Source organism: Danio rerio, chromosome 10, assembly GCF_052040795.2.
Source record: "Danio rerio strain M-AB ecotype USA chromosome 10, GRCz13ab, whole genome shotgun sequence".
NCBI lineage: Eukaryota > Metazoa > Chordata > Actinopteri > Cypriniformes > Danionidae > Danio > Danio rerio.
In genome coordinates, this window is record NC_141030.1 from 3,837,559 (window position 1) to 3,856,045 (window position 18,487).

General features: G+C 37.1%; 1 protein-coding gene across 2 annotated transcripts in view; it reads left to right on the top strand.

Annotated features, from left to right (window-relative positions):
* The first annotated feature begins 237 nt into the window (after nucleotides 1–237).
* ttc28 (tetratricopeptide repeat domain 28) overlaps nucleotides 238–18,487 on the top strand; it is a 500,907-nt gene continuing 482,657 nt past the window's right edge. For both annotated transcript variants that reach the window (XM_087269938.2, XM_087269939.2), the window contains exons 1-2: nucleotides 238–509; nucleotides 15,591–15,878. In XM_087269938.2, coding sequence (XP_087126064.1) covers nucleotides 480–509; nucleotides 15,591–15,878 — 318 coding nt within the window. In that variant the 5' untranslated portion in view covers nucleotides 238–479. The remainder of the gene's footprint in view (nucleotides 510–15,590; nucleotides 15,879–18,487) is intronic.

Sequence of the window (18,487 nt, forward strand, 5' to 3'; positions counted from 1 at the left end):
TAATAATAATAATAATAATAGCATTTCAGTTATTTTTCATTTCATGTAATGTTCGACCTTTTTTTTAAAGTTTGTAACTATTTAGTTGCACAATAATTCGCTTAATAAAAGTTATAAAAGATGCTTGTCTGTGAAGTACCTATATGGTCCACTTCTAGTAACTAGTCACTGTAGGTAACTTAACTCCCGTCTGATGTCATAAATAGTAACTGAAGCCCTGAACTACTGAAACCATCTGAACCGCCTATACCGGGAGGAGAGAGAAGAAAAACATGGCGAACTTTCCTCTGGAATAACTGTTTTCAGGGGAGCAGCTGAGCGATTCTGCAAGCCCTGTGCATCAACCAACTTATGCATCAACACAAACTGACTCTGAGGACGGTTTAGTCGGGGAAACGAGGCTATTTCTCATGGATTCGGAGCGTGTGAAGTATCATGGGATGGAAGTTTGAAACGGTTGAATAGTAAAGTAGGACAGGATGGAGAAACAAGGAGCGAGACGCGAAAAGGTAAATAAACGCACAACTTCAGTGAAACGTGAGACTGTGTTGTGTAACAATGTGATGTAAAACTGGATGTATTATTGCGGTGTACTTTCATTAAGACTGGCTTTCCTGTTGGCGTGCTCCAAAGTGCAGTAGCAAAGCCACATACACTGAAAACAGAAAGTCAGATTTGACATGCCTTCAGTTTTATACATTTTTCCCATGGCTCTTTTTTAACATTATGCAACTTTATATTTTAGATTAACTCGTCATTTTTGTTACTAATAGAGTTACCAGTCTGTGTTTGCTTAAAAAGACTACATTGTCAGTTGGTTTTTACAGGTAAACAAACAGTACTGACGTTTCATATCAATAGAGGAACTGACAGTTTTGACAGTCGTCATCATGATGACATTCATCATCCATATCAGACCTGACTAGATGTTTTGAGATATGGTGTGCTCAACAGAGGTTGCAGGTTTGATATATCATGGACACTCGCGAAGTTTAATGAACATAATTAGCTTATTGTTTAGTGTAATTGGTTTGGTGGATATTCCTAGGCAAGTGGCAGAGTTAGTCCTGTAGCAGATTTAGTCAGTGGTCATTTCTGTCAAAAAGTATTACTTTTTGCATCATTTTACAAGGTGTGTATATAGTCAGATCAAGCTTAAACCAGCCTAGGCTGGTTGGTTGGTTTTAGCTGGTCAACCAGGCTGGTTTTAGAGGGGTTTTGGCCATTTCCAGGCTGGTTTCCAGCCATTTCCAGCCTGGTCTTAGCTGGTCAGGCTGGGAGATGACCAGCTAAAACCAGCTTGACCAGCCTAGCCAGGCTGGGAGCCCAGCCAAAACCAGCTATGTCCAGCTTAAACCAGGCTGTCAAGCTGGTTTTAGCTGGATTTAGCTGGTCATTTTCCAGCCTGACCAGCTAAGACCAGGCTGGAAATGGCTGGAAGCCAGCCTGGAAATGGCCAAAACCCCTCTAAAACCAGCCTGGTTGACCAGCTAAAACCAGCCAACCAGCCTAGGCTGGTTTAAGCTGGATTTTTCAGCAGTAATAATAATTATAATTCCTTACATTTATAGTGTGATTTTCTGGACTCTACAGGGCTCGAAATTAACCTTTTTGCTTGGTAGAACCGGTGCTCCTAACTTTAAACATTTAGGCGCATCAGCCAAAATTTAGTCGCACTTATAAGCGCTGTTACTACAAGTTTTATGCAAACATATTTATTGCATTTGAAATCAACACAAAAAAAAGTAAAAAAAAAAAAAAAAAAAAAAAAAAAAAATATATATATATATATATATATATATATATATATATATATATATATATATATATATATATATATACAAGAGTGAGGAAAATATATCTCAACAAAATCCCGTTATCACAAGAAAATAGATTTTTATAACATAACTGAGTGACCAAAAGATACACGGTGCGCTCACTGGCCCTGCACACACTGCTTGACATGAATGAATCTGTTAACGGTATAACTGTGCTGTTCTCACGGGTGCTGTCTGATATTGCACTAATGTTTTTGACATATACTGTACCTTATTATATGCATACGTCATGTTAATAGCAATACTTTTCATGAGTAGCAATATTAGTTTAGTCAGTGTAAGCTCGTTTGCGATGGTGTACGTGGTGTTAAATTTGACATATAGCTGCCACTTGCACGGCGGACAGCATCTGGCGATTATATAAAGGATTAAACTGAAGCTCTCGTGCTAGATTTGGCACGCAGTTACCTGAAAATTCCATCCCACAGACTTTTCGTAGCGGACTTAAAGCCAACGGAAGTCTTTTATCCACTCTTCGAAAAGTGTAGATGGTGGATAAACATTCAGCACATAATCACTAATAAGATGTGTCATTATTTGTAACTTTCGTTATCTTCATTCTCATCTTCAGCGCTTTACAATTGTTCACGGTAGTAGCTCTCTGTCATCCCAAGCCAGAAGGCATTGACTGAGTGATTGACAGCTGATATTTCAGTGCTAGAGCAGTGGTGGGCCAATAAGAAGAGCGCGAAGGCGGGGCAAGCATTACGGACTTAGCTTTGTTTACTGCAGCAAGTTGACATGACAACTGTTTTAAAACATTCCTGAGTGATGCATTTCGCGTTTCAAGTGCAGAGATGCTTTCTGCGTGAATGTCTCCCAAATCCGCACGTGTTGAACATTTTGCAGTAAAGACTGGTCGCACACAACAAAGTGCTCCCAAATATATTTTGAGGTCGCATAGGTAAAATTTCGGGCGCATATGTGACCAAAATGGTCGCAATTTCGAGCCCTGGACTTTAAGTGCTTTTACACATTTTTTTGGGAATCTCCTCATTTACCACCAGTGTGCAGAATCCACCTAGATGACATGACTGCAGACCGCATGCCAGCTGATTGATGGACAGGAGACTGAGTGATAAATAGGGTTGGGTCGACAGACCATGCTATCATCCATCGCCGATGACTGATAGACATCACGATGCTCAGCAGGCATCGCAATCCTCCACCTTGCCCCCTTGGCAGCGGCAACCTGCTCGCTAAAAAAACACACTTAGGTCCTGTTTACACGAATACGTCTTAGTTTTAAAATGTCATTTTAAAAGGAAAACGATCCACGTTCACACTGGCGTTTTATCTAATATTTCTGAAAAGATCTCTCCGTCTATACTATGACGCTGAAAACGTATATCACGTGACCACACACACACACACACAAACTCTGTCATGCGCTGCAGCATCTGAGCTCCAGCAGTCAGCCCAGAGAGCAGTGCACGTCAGACAGTTTATCAAGAATTTACTGATGGATTACGTCTCATTATAGCTAATAAATGTGATATTTAATTAATCTTGTCTGTATTTAACGACTCTTCTGTCTTTTGAATCTATCAGGTAATGTGTCACAGCATCAGTACACTGCTTCAATCTTTCGCTTTCACGCTTGTACTTAGTACTGTATGCGAAAACCTCTGCTGGTTGGTTGCTGTTGGTTGTACACCTTTTTTACTAACCAAGTTTGTCAACGCCATTAGCCCCTTTTACACAGTGATATTGGTAAATATCCGGAAAATTTACGGAACGACTTTACCGGTAGATTTAAAAAAGTGCTGTTCACACAGGCGAGTACGTTATGGAATTTTTCCGGAAAAGAGCATTCACACATCCATTCCAAAATACCGGTAAATTCTGACATCATTAACCAGAAATGAGCTCTAGACGGCTGCGCTTGCATTAGTAAACAATTTACTACATTACAAACTCTGTGCATGGATCAGTGTTGTGAACAACTTCGATGAAAACATATAGAGAAACACTTTCGCATGTTGAGATGTTCATGATGTGTGTGTGTGTGTGTGTGCTGGCTCACCAGCTGCTTCATGGGCACACGCGACGCAGAGCTTGAAGGTAAACAAACAACGGCTTATCATAAGCATATTATCCATAATTATTAACACCGTTCGCATTAAGAAAAAACATATAAATGTTATCTAACTAACAACTAGCAGCTAAAGGTGTCTTGAAAAATATTCAAAGGCTTTAATTCTCATAAACCGCGCGGACATGAATGCGTCTGACTGTTCTGATTGGCTGAAGTAGACGTCTCACGTCAGCACGTTCGTGCACGCGCTCTTTCCGGCAATCTTCCTTCTGCATTCACACAGCGCAGCATTCTGGCAAATTACCGGTAATGTTACAACTTCTCTTTCCGAAAAATTGCCAGAACGAATTTACCGGTATTTTCAAAAAGAGCCTGTTCACACATACATCCTTTCCGGAAAATTGCCGGTAATTTTCCTGGAAAGGTCTGTATGTGTGAAAGGGGCTATTATAGCGACACCGATCACTCTGCCTATTCATGCCAAAGAACTGCAGAAAAAGTGACTGACAGGTGGCAATTTGTGTGTTACTTATATTTATTTATTTATGATTTGGTTATGGGTAAAACAAAAACCATGCGCGTCATGTAGTTGAAATGGTAGTCTACAAATAATTAATTTGTTTTGAATTAATGAATTATTCATAAATAATAAATTCACCGTCACCTACTATTGCGATGCCATCGTCCATCGCGTTGTTTGACATTAGACATCGTACGATGCCAAATTGGTCAAACCCTATTTTTGTCAGTGACATTTCATAGTGTGTATACAGTTGAAGTTGATTAGCCCTCCTGTTTGTTTTTTTTCTAATATTTCCCAAGTGTTGTTTTACAGAACAAGGGATTTTTTACTGTATTTCCTATAATATTTTTTTCAAGTATTCACCTAATTAACCTAGTTGAGCCTTTAAATGTCACTATAAGCTGAATACTAGTGTCTTAAAAAATATCTAATCAAATATTATTTACTGTCATCATGGCAAGGATAAATAAAATCAGTTATTACAAATGAGTTAATAAATTTATTATATTTAGAAATATAATCTTCAGAAATTGAGGGCAAATATATAGGGGGGGTCTAATACTTCTGACTCCAACTGTGTACTGTAGCCTATAGTAAATGAATGTGTTTAGACAGCAGGTGCTGAAAAGTTACATCACACGTCATCCAGGCAAACCTCCGTAGTGGTCATTCCCTGCAGACCATGACGTGTTTTGTGGTGTTTTCAGACTCCACAGATGTTAGCGGGTGCACCTGTGTTTTCTTTGAACTCAGACTGCGGGAATGTGGAGAAAATCTCTAAATGAATAAGTCAAGGGGGATGTTTCAGGGGGCAGCAGATGGCCACACACTCATCTGAGTGCATCGTGCTGTTTTCAAACAAACCAGGCTGAATGAAATATTTAGCAGCAGTCGTCAACCATGACTAGCGACAGAAATCAAAGATAAACTGGAAAGGGGGCGGTATATGATGCAGTAATCGTTTATCCCGATTAATGGTTTTTCATAATCGTTAGAAGCCAAAATCGATTTTTCGATTAATTGCACAGCTCTAGTGCTGGCTGAAAGTCTCTTCACAGTCCAATAGTAATGATTAAAGTAAATGATCTAAATGTGATTATATGTATTTTTAAATTCTGGGTAAGGCATAAAAATTTTAATTTTTAATCCAATTAAATATTGTCGGGCCGACATCTCCCAATTCCGATAAGTAGCTCAAACTGTCTGTCAGCAAATGTAGATTTGGACGTCGGCGCATATGTTCACGCAGATCCTGAATGAAATATTTAGCAGTCATCAACTATGACTAGCGACAGAAATCAAAGAAAGCTACCATGCCCACAGTCATATGCGATGTTTATGAAATTCCGTTCTTGCTTTATAGAATACAAGGAAGTGCCTAATGCATCCTGATTGCAGAAATACGACACGTTAGAGAATATTTGCCAAAAATATGTGGTGAAAGTCCAGTTGTTTTTCTGTTTTTCATCAATAGTCAGATGCTACATGAACCAGTGCATGAATAATTATGTTTATCATACAAGAAAATAAACAGATGTCCCTAAAATCAAACATAGAAATGCATTAATTTCAAAACTTTGTTGTGTTTGACGCTAACCATGTCTGGCCTTGTTGCAAGTGAATGTTTGTTTATTATTTGACTTGGTTTTAGACTGTAAAAATGTTATTGAGGGGAATATTTTATGATACAAATCTTTATTTCATTTAATGTTACATGTTTACGTTCTGTAATTTTAGCAGTGTTGGCCAAAATGATTGGAACACTAGTATTTTCACCAACTAAAATTGGTTTAAGTCAGTTATTTCTGCCTTGTGTAAGTAGAAAATATCAGTTTACATTAACCCTCTCAAGGTAGGTGTTGCTGATTTGCAACAGTTAAAAATGAACTACCTTATTTCTCCAGAGACATATTTTAGGATTTTTTTTTCACTCAGAAGTACACTGCAAGACTTGGTTCTCTATTAGCAACAAACAGTTACAAAAGACAATTTTTTTTTTTTCTTGGAGTACCACATGACAAAGTGACATAGAAACATGACCTACTCAATGAGGATTTGAGATATTGGATTTTTATCCCATATTGTTTTTGTTGTTGTTCTGCCACTGAAAAGCAATTTGTTAAATTGTTTGAAAAGTTGTATATAAAAAGTTATTGTTCATATCATATTCAGTCGTTAGTGTCTAATTACCACACTGGGCCAATGTTGCAAATCTGCAACATCCTAGAACGTCTTGCATGTCAAGGTCTCTCTAAAAAAAAGTCAGGATTCTATTGTACTACCACATATGATAATTTTCCCCAAATATCAGATTTAGTTTCTAAAACTTAATTTGAGCCTGAGAGGGTTAAAAAACTTTTTTTGGATATGACTTTTATCGTTTAAGACATGCGAGAGACAATGTTAGGCTGTTTGTCCTGGTCTGAGCTGCATTTTTACCAGTGTTGTTAGCAATATTGTTAGATCATTGTCAGATTGTCGATGCAATTGCTAATGGTGCAAAGTTCCATTATGCAACTCCTTCTGGAAAAGACTTCAGTTTTTGTTTTTAGCATGATAATATTCAAGTAATTGCAGTAACATCCTATTTGGAGACACAAAACAGCTGATGAAACACGGACAGTCATAAAATGGCCTCCACAGGGTCCAGATTTAAATATTATAGAGGCTGTATAAGATCACCTGGACAGAAAAAGAATGAAGAATGAAGCCTGATATTACACATCACATTATTTCAGAAATTCTCCGGACAATTAGAACGAAACAGTGCCAAGGGAAGCCATATTACTGTCAACAGAATTTCAAGGCTTAGCGAGGAAACATTGTGCTGTTGTTGTGTTTTTTGTACATATTTCCTACATTTTCTAGTGGTGTAAGGGATCACAAATCTCACGGTGTGGATCACATTATGGTTTTTTAGTTTTTTAGATCAGACCATTTTTTTAGATCAGCCAAAAAGGCGAGGAGACAAATGAAATTTGCTTTCCATTTATTACAAAAGCAGCGCTGCACTTTTGGATTTAGCAAACATAACTTAGAAGCTGTAATTTTATTAAAAATAAAATGAAGAAATAATCAGCTGAAAAAAAATAAATTATAAAATATTTAGTGCTGTGAATAATATTTAGTGCTGTGAATAATTCACTGTTACTACTACTGTTTTGCTAAATGTAGAGATCTAACATTATCAACTATCATTTGTACAACCCATATTTGCTTTAGTCTCGTTTTCAATAAATGATTCAGCTGTTCACTCATGAAACTCCACGTTTCATTGCTAGATGATTATTTATGAAGAATTATGCAGTGGCATATTTTTGATGGCTGGTTGTTGGTTAAATAATGTAATTGCTGCCTACAACTTTCCTTTTTGAGCGTCATTAAATGCGTATGACGGTGATTTTATTCTTTACCATAAACATCAGTGGTTTTATCTAAACTTTAAACTGTTATCCCAGTACTTTTGTGTTATTTGACTGTTTGTAACTTCATTACTAACTCAAAAGCCTAAAGACTCAGAGCTCTATTTTGACGATCCATGCGCAAAACGTAGGGTGCAAAAGCATTCAGGGCATGTCCAAATTCACTTTTGCTATTTTAAGGACAGAAAAATCTGCTTTGCGCCGTGGCGCATGGTCTAACAGGGTTGAGCTTATTCCCTTAATGAGTTATAGGTGTGTTTTCAGAACAAACCAGTCAGAGTCTCATCTCCCGTTCCCTTTAAGAGTCAGTTGCGTCGCGCCATAGCGCATTTGCTATTTACATGACGGACTTTGTAAGTGTAAAAACTGAGCGTTTCACTAGCAAGAAAACAGTTAAACAGAGCATCTACAGCGCGAGATTGAGAGATGAGCCTCCTCATTCTTTACTTTCACTTTCACTCTCTTGGACAGGGAAACGTGTTGTACACACAGACATCCATTAGCCTACTTAATTAATTTAGTATATTAAGCTCAAAGACTTGTTTAAAACTATTTCTAAATTCAGTTCTAATTTCCAGCAAACAAATAAATTAACAATAATAATGAAGTGTGCTCAAAAACACATTAGTTATTTCCAAATACACATGCTGTGCCCCATATAGTCCAAAACCTGACAAGTGGGCAAATCTAAGCTTGATTTTAATAAAACAAATATAAATATGCAGATAATAAATAATACTGCTAATAATAATAACATTATACAAACGCAAATTGTCATGAATAAACTAAAAAAAGGCCCCCGAGATGAAGAAGGCATGGAGGCGGTGGTTTTTATATTTATGTAGGCTAGAAAATAATAATTTTTGTAATTTTTTAATCCTTTAATTCTTTTTCATCTGTAAAGATATTTGCGTATTGCTGTACATCTTGTGTGTATTAAGCAATGTTTAAGCGAGGCGCACAACTAACGCGCTCTGCGCTGGACTTTAGACCTGCTTTGACCTGGTCTATTGAGCGGTCTATTTTAGTTTCTCAAAATAACAACGCGCCAGCAATGTGCCTTAACACGCCTCCTTTTTTAGACCATGATGCCTATGGGCTAACATATGAGCACAAATGCATTTGCTATTTAAACAGCGTGGCGCAAAACGTCAAAACGACTCTTGCGCCGAGCTGAAACTAGCAAACAACAATTGCATCGCGCTTGCGCCACATTACGCCAGGTGTATGATAGGGCCCCTTAATTTCTTTATTTTTTTACAGATTTGAATGCAGCGATTGGAATGATTAATAAACATATGCAAATCACCATCGTTTATAATTCATGTTGCGTGGGTGTTAATATCTCGATCTTTCAATGATTAATTGTGGAGCTTACACTGAATGCATTCATGCAGGCTAAACCAGCAGTGACAGAAAACAACTTTAATAACCTAAGAATCCCACCACATCCCGAATAACCCACCACAACTTCTTCCATCATCATTATATTTTACAGGAAAGCCTAAATGGTTGACGTGAGAAGCGATCTTTCTGTGATTGTAATAAGTTTCGGATTAATCTACCAGTAAAAAAGGTATTCATCAAGGGGTCATGCGTGTTCCGAACTTCGGATTTTGATCCGTACTTATCTCGAACCAACCATGATCCGTTACACTCCTAATATTTCAGTTTGTTTTAAATAAAGAGACTAACTGATTTTATATTGTGCAAAAGTCTTCATTGTTTTAATACCTAAATGCATAAAAATCGATAATAAAAAAAGAGCGTTTAGTACTTTTATTTTGATATCTACTCAAGTACTGCACTTGATTTGTGTATAGTGTCCAGCATTGGCAATCTAATGCAACGTTTGGCAGTGATGTTTTACTTTCTAACCAGCGTTATGGGGTCAGTCAGTGTTGAGAATTTCGTGAGATGTTTAGACGTTTGGAAATGTTTTGGGTAGAGGAGAAGGATTAAGACAGCTGTTGGACAGACAGATAGTGTGAAGTTGAGCTAACGCCCCACAGGCCCTTCAGAGCGGGCATCCACATCTCCATTGGCCTGATGCCTGCCAGAGGAGAGGCTTGTTTTCATTTTGACAGGAATGCGCCTCAGCCCCCTGACCTGCTCCAGACAGAGGGTGGGATCAAGAGCGGCCAGACAGACATGGCAGCAATGAGACAGGGATCATCCAATGTTTGGTGCATCAAACTAGTGGTGAATCTTATGAAAACATTTCCAAGTCACATTTTACTCACTTTTCTTGGCTATAGTCCCTCATTTATCAGGGGTTTCCACAGTGGAATGAATCGCAAATTACTTTTATGAGTACAGATTTGGTGCCATCTTGACGTTTTTGTAATGTAATGTTATATAGCGCATTTATTGCGTATGGCCATACACCCAAAGCGCTTCACAATCATTAGGGGGGTCTCTCCACACCACCACCAGTGTGCAGCATCCACTTGGATGATGCAATGGCAGCCACAGGACAATGGCGCCAGTGCGCTCACCACACACCAACTATTGGGAGACAGTGATAGAACCAATTCTGTGGATGGGGATGATTGGGAGGCCATGATCGTAAGGGCCAGGACACCGGGGTTACACCCATACTCTTTACGAGAGTCAAGACCTTGGTTTAACATCTCATCCGAAAGATGGCGCCCACTGACAGTATAGTGTCCCCTTCACTTTTAAGTGGGACATTAGGACTCACACAGACTACAGGTTGAGCGCCCCCTGCTGGCTTCTCTTACACCACTTCCAACAGCAACCTAGTTTTCCCATGTGGCCTCCCATCCAGGTACTGACCAGGCTCAGCCCTGCTTAGCTTTAGAGAGTAACCGTTCTTGTTCTGCAGGGTGATATGGCTGTGGCATGTGGTTTTTGGGCCGTTTGGTCTCTAATAGGATTAATCCCTATCCACAAATTGCTGTATTATGTGTGTGGTCAGTTTACAGCTGTTATTTTTGGACTGCTGAAAGACGTTGGAGATGTACATATGTTCCATATGTTGCGCGTGCTCGTGCTAAACAGCATTGCGGGGTCTGTGTTGTCTCAGCTGAAGATGAAGATGACCACGGGCTCCATCTCTGCAACGGTGTTACCTGATTTGTCTGTTCAGCGTTACCTCTTATTATCTGCCCTTATAGACAGCGGCCAACGTAAATAGGGCTAGCGCTGTTATCTGTGTCTGGCTGTAGATGGGCTGGGTGGAGTGTGCCAGACTTTCCTGAATCTTCTAAACAACTGGACGTGTTCAAAGTACAGCAGGGGACTAAATAATAAAATCGGAATTCATTATGTAAAAAAAAACAACTAAATTTAATTGTGAAGGTTGTGTCATTTGTGGTCATTCGTTTTATTTTTTACATTAGAAAGTGTTCTGTTTAGTTCTGGGGAAAGATGAATCGTGATTAATTGCGAATTCAAAATAAATGTTTGTTTTTACAATAAATGTGTGTGTTATATACACTACCTGACAAAAGTCTTGTTGTCTATCCAAGTTTTAGTAACAACAAATAATAACTTGACTTCTAGTTGATAATTTGGTATAAGAAGTGGCTTAGATGAAAGGCAAAGGCCTCTAGATTACACTTATTATACCAAAATAAAATATGATCATGCCTTGATTTTGAGTTATTTAATTAGGACAGTAAGGTCTGACTTTGCTTAGACAAAAGTTTTGTCGCTTAATAGAAATAATGTCCAGTATAGAATATAAAGTCCTGCTGCAGTGGAGACAGAATGATTATTGTGTCTGACTCCATCATGAGCTTGGAGGACTGCATCCATACATCTCTGCACTGACTCAAATCACTGATTAATAAAGTCATCTGGAATGGCAAAGAAAGCGTTCATGCAGGACTCCCAGAGTTCATCAAGATTCTTTGGAATAATCTTCAATGCCTCCTTCATCTTACCCCAGACATGCTTAATAATGTTCATGTCTGGTGACTGGGCTGGCCAATCCTGGAGCACCTTGACCTTCTTTGCTTTCAGGAGCTTTGATGTGGAGGCTGAAGAATGAGAAGGAGCGCTGTCCTGCTAAAGAATTCCCCCTCTCCTGTGGTTTGTAATGTAATGGGCAGCACAAATGTCTTGATACCTCAGGCTGTTGATGTTGCCATCCACTCTGCAGATCTCTCGCACGCCAGGTCTTCTGCAGTATTTGTGATGATTGGGATGCAGTTCAACTAATGATTCATGGGAAAAATTTACCTTCTGCCACTTTTCCAATTGATCAGTGATCGGTGACAAGACTTTTGTCATGTAGTGTATGTAAATACGATACACAATCATATATAGAAACAAACATAGAAACATAGAAGATACACATACACACACACACACACATGAATATATATTTGAGTGCTGTCAATCGATTAAAAAAATGAACTAATAATCACACTTTTTTAAAATTAATCTCGATTAATCACATTTCAAATACTGAAACTTTTAATTTTGGCTATTTAAATGTAAAATTAATGTAAACGCAAGACAAAAACTATTTAAATTCAAAATATAATTGTTCATTCTAATTTTTGTTTAACTTGTAACACAGATTTCTTCATGTAAACAACAAACCCACAATAAACCATAAAGATGCTGGCTTGACAGCCATATTTATTACAGAAATGAAAACACAGGCATGTTAATGACATTTGAATTTCAAAACAATCAATGCCAATAAAGAAAAAAAAAAATTAAGAATAGAAGTACAATTGAATACAATTGTACTCATTGTAAAGTTGTATTGTTGATAGTTGAGAACATTAATTATAAAGTAGAAACAATTTTGCTCTGTCCTCCTTTACATTCAGCCAATTGCTAAGACAGTCCAGTCTGTTGACATTATCGGGGGACAATGTGGACCTTTTCTTTTGAATGATGTGAGCTGAGAGTGCAACGTAATATCACGGCAATTCGTAACTTTTTGATTTAGAGGCTACGGACAACGACGTTCAGGCAGGTTTGTTGCTAAGAAGCATGCGCACAGAGACACACACACAACGCGCACAGGACAGGGCAGCCTTTATACTGAAACTTGCCTTCAAAAAGTGCTTCCTTCCTCTTATCCATATTTCTTTACATGTTAAACACACATCGACCACAACAGGAAAAAAAAAAACTGAAACTACGTTAATTGCGTTAGTATTTTTTATGTGTTAAATATTTCAAATTAATCGCATGCGTTAACGCACTAATATTGAAAGCACTAATATATATATATATATATATATATATATATATATATATATATATATATATATATATATATATATATATATATATATATATATATATACATATATACATATTTATATACAGTATATATATATAGTATATATATATATATATATATATATATATATATATATATATATATATATATATATATATATATATATATATATATATATATTTATTTATTTTATGAACAATATCTATATTTGGACTGCTTTTTTTTGCACTCTATTTCTCTGAGACTGATGCGCTGTATTTCCTCCTGTTCATTTTTTCTTTCTCTCCTTTACTTATACTGTCGTTCTAGCGCTGCATCTCCTCCTTTTGGCCTTTCTGGAAGTAATTATCCCACTGTGCTATCCCAGAATTCCTGCAGAAAGGAAGAGGGGTGTGTCCTGTGTTTCGAGATTACAGGCCGGAGTCACTTGCTTTGCCTGCCGTTTTTACTTTCTCTCTCTCTCCGTCTCTCCATCCCCTCCCTGTTTTTTTCCCCTGTCGCTCTTGGGAATTCTCCAGATGTGAAGCTCTTAGGTGGCCGGCCATAAATTTGCTGCATTCTCTAAAGTCAGCAGGAGCCACTGGTGTGTGTCTCCCCGAGGAAACCACCTCACAGCCAAAACAATGAGTCTGGCCTGATATTGCGTGCAGGCGTATGTAACTGAAGGCTTGGGAATATGCAATATTAATTAGAAAGTAATAACGTGAGCTTAATCACTTGATAGCATTAACCATTTAGACCCATCTGACTGTCTGTTCTTTTTCTAATATTTCCCATATGATGTTTAACAGAACAAGATTTTTTCACAGTATTTTCTATAATTTTTTTTTCTGTAGAAAGTCTTATTTGTTTTATTTCGGCTAGAATAAAAACAGTTGAAATTTTTTTAAAACCATTTTAAATGCAATGAATTTTAAATGTCATTTTAAGCTGAATACTTGTGTCTTGACAAATATCTTGTCAAAAATGATGTGCTGTCATCATGGCAAAGATAAATGAACTCAGTTATTAAAAATGAATCATTAAAATTGTTATGTTTAAAAATGTGTTGAAGGAATCTTTGTGGAAAAAAATCTACAGGGGCGGTAATATTTCTGACTTCACCTGTATACTGTACAGTGAATAACCGTAAATTGACTTTTCCAGAAATCCCTGCATGACAATTCACCTTATATTCTTTTTTGTTGACATTACTTCGTTCTTTTAGTTAATTTTTTTTTCTGAAAAGTGCTTAGATTTTGGATAGAGTGATCGAAAATGTAATTGCATTCACAATACTTTATCTTTAAAAATAAAATAATAATAAAAAATAGAATAAAAATAAAATAACAATAACAATAAAACACAATAGAATAAAAATAAAGTAAAATAGAACAAAACATAAAATAAAATAATGAAAGAAAATAACAATAAAAAAATTAAAATAAAAAAAGAAAAGAAAAAAGAAAAGAAAAGAAAATAGAACAAAATAAAATTAAATTAAAACTAAAAAAATAGAATCAAATAAAAAACAAAAATACAAATAGACTAAAATGAAAATAAAATAAAAAATAAAATAAAATAAAAATTAAATAATAAAAAAATAATTGACCAAAATAAAAATACTAATAAAAATGAATAAAATAAAAATAAAATAGATTAAATATAGTATACAAAATTAATAAAATAAATAAATAAATAAAAAATATAAATTTTATTCTAAAATATGAACTTCCATAGCATTTAATATTCCTGCTATGAAAATAAGTGATTAAAGTTTTCAACAGTACAGTAAACTTACATTTTTAGGTAAACAACACCTTAAAGCATGTTCATTTGTAGTGCTCTTGCATTTCTGTAGTGATGTATGCTGTTGTGATATTTTTCATGGCCTTGTTTCATGGCCTGTTCTTCAGCCTTGTACTCTTGAGTTTTTTGTGTGTTTTTTCAAGAGTTTCCTTGGTACTCTCAAGGAGATTAAGAAGAAAGGTTTGTTCTGCGATCGCTTTGTGCTTGCCCCTGCCAATATAATCCCAAAACCCCGCAAAGCTGCTTAGCTACACGTCAAACACAACAGATGTAAGCATACAAATACATCAGAGGTGAACTGAACGGAACATGAGTCAGCATCCCTCTTATTTAAATGGGCCATGTTCTGTTTTTCCTCCTTGAGTCCACTTATAATGTAAATGGAGTTCTTTCGTAACTGTTCATTACGCTTTATCAAAGACGGTTTTTATTGTTGTACCTTGACGGCTTTATACTAATAAGTTGTGTCATGTTTGGGTTGCATTTATTTATAGTTTATTGAAATTTTGTGAGGCGACATCTATCTGTCCGTCTGTCCGTCCATCCATCCATCTGTCTGTCTGTCTGTCTGTCCGTCCGTCCATCCATCCATCCATCCATCCATCCATCCATCCATCCATGTCTGTCTGTCTGTCCGCCTGTCCGTCCGTCCAAGCCAGGTTTCAAATGCCTTTTGTGTTTGGTTTAAGTGTAAGTCCAATTATCTCACAATCCACTAATGCGTCTGATTTGTATTTTTCCTGGTCAGTTTGGCCTGTTTGCGCCACAAGCACTGGGCAGGGCTGTCCACGCCGCATCTGAAGGCCCGGGCCTCAGCAAGGCAGAGTTCATGGAGAAGGTGCGGCAGAGCAATGAGGCCTGCCAGCTGGGAGACTTCCAGACAGCCGTCAAGCTGTATGGCGAAGCACTGCGCGCCGACCCGCAGAACTGCATCCTGTACAGCAACCGCTCGGCCGCCCACCTCAAACTGGGCCAGTACCAGACCGCCCTGGACGACGCTGTCAAAGCCCGCCTGCTCAACCCTAAATGGCCGAAGGTAAGTTTGCGGGTGTGGCTGCATTTCATTGGTTGCAGGTTTACAGAAGACGTCCCTCAAAGCTCAGTTTTTACATTCTGCAGTCTTGTGTTCCAGTTCAAATGTCTACACATTAAAATCAGGATATATTTATTTGAGACTGAGGAAAAGATACACTGCAAAAAAACGCTTCAATACTTGTCTTGTTTTTAGTCCAAATATCTACAAATTAAATCAAGAAACATTTTGTAGACGAGCAAATAAAACTAATTTTCAGAAATAATGAGTAAAAATTAAGCTCTTTAATAATTCTTTTATTAATTTAGCTTAGTCTTTTATATATCAGGGGTCGCCACAGCGAAATGAACCGCCAACTATTCCAGTAGCCTATAGGTTTTATGCTGCAGATTCCCTTCCAGCCACAACCTAGTTCTGGGAAACCATACACACACTCATTCACATACACTCATGCACGACAGCCATTTTAGTTCATTCAATTGGACTGTAGGGGAAACTGGAGCACCTGGAGGAAACCCACACCAACACGGGGAGAACATGCAAACTCCACATAGAAGTGCCAACTGCCAACTTGCTAACCACTGAGCCACCGTGCCACCTTGATTTTCTTTTGACATAACATTACTTTGCTTACCCCTTTGGCAGATTTAAGCAAAAACTCGCTCAAATTTGGCACATATATATTTTTTAAATTTCCTAAGACAATATCGTTTGCCTGTCTAGAAAATGCTTCTTGATGTAATATTTAAATTTAAATATTTGGACAAGAAACAATTAAAAAAATTTAAGTAAAAAAAGCATTTTTTTTTGCAAAATAATAAGTGCATCTTGTTTTATGCTTGAATTAGGTTTATTTTTTAGCCTCCTTTACTTCTTGTTGGAAGCTTGATTTTGCATAATTGATTTTGATCAATTATAGCTTGATTTTGCAACAATGATTTTGCACACACAAACACACACACACACACACACACACACACACACACACACACACACACACACACACACACACACACACACACACACACACACACACACACACACACACACACACACACACACACACACACACACACATCCATCCATACATCTATCCATCCTCCATCCATTCATCCATCCATCCTTCCATCTACCCAAACATACATCCATATATTTAAACATCCATCCATCCATCCATCCATCCATCCATCCATCCGTCCATCAATCCATCCATCCATCCATCCATCCATCCATCCATCCATCACCCAAACATACATTTATATATATATATATATACATACACACACTCATTCATCCATCCATCCATCCATCCACTCATCCATCCATCCATCTATATAAACATCCGTCCATTTGTCCATTCGTCCATCCATCTATCCATCCATCCATCCATCACCCAAACATACATTTATATATATATATATATATACATACACACACTCATTCATCCATCCATCCATCCACTCATCCATCCATCCATCTATATAAACATCCGTCCATTTGTCCATTCGTCCATCCATCTATCCATCCATCCATCCATCACCCAAACATACATTTATATATATATATATACACATACACACACACATCCATCCATCTATCCATCCATCCATCCATCCATCCATCCACCCACCCAAACATACACCCATACATATAAACATCCATCCATACATCCATCCATACGCATACATATATACATACATGCATAAATACATTACAACATCAACATTATGTGTCAAATAACAGTCTAATGTACATAAATGCTGAGAGAAAAAAAAACATAAAATGTGTCATGCAGGGAATTCAGGGAAAGTGAATTCACGGCTGTTTGTTTATATTAAATAATAAACACTTCTATAATAATGAAACTTACTGTTAACCAGAATATGGATTTTTACTGTAGTATTATGGATGTAATTTTGTTTTACCATTGGAATTGCTGATAATTTTTTACTGTGTAATTGTTGATAAACTGGCCCGGCTGGTTAACTGGCTGATATCTGACCGTGTTGAGATTACCAGCATTGGTGGGAACCTCACTGCTTTCCTTTCTTCTCGTATCAATGAATCATTAACATTTTCTGTGATACTTTTGCAGACTTGAGAGCAATTAGTGAACATATTATTTGTCATAATTGACATCGATATCTGTTAAAACCCCCTTTTATTAACGGCAGTCTTACCGCTACAAGGATTAAGCGTTAATCATGATTAATTATAGAACGGATTGCATTAGTTGGACTCATTTTCTGAGATATTTCTGACATATTTCCATGTGCTTACTAGGTGTGTTGAGCTGCTGTTCGGGGGATTTTTATTATTATTAGCTTCTGCAGTCATTGCTAATTAACAATAAACTATCCTGGTTTGGTTATTGGACTCTTGAGGTTATCAGTGGACAGAATATTACTGTCTTAGTTTCTACTTTTGTCAATGAATTATTAACATTTCTGTTATTTTTTGTGTCTTTTATCTTGTTACTCAAGTGTATGATTCATTTGAACTTGTCATCCTGCTGCTACTAGCATTATGTGTTATGCTAACTTAATCATTAAGCAAATGTCATAAGTTAGATTGGTTTGTGAATTAGTTTTGTATGTCTGTTATTATTTTCT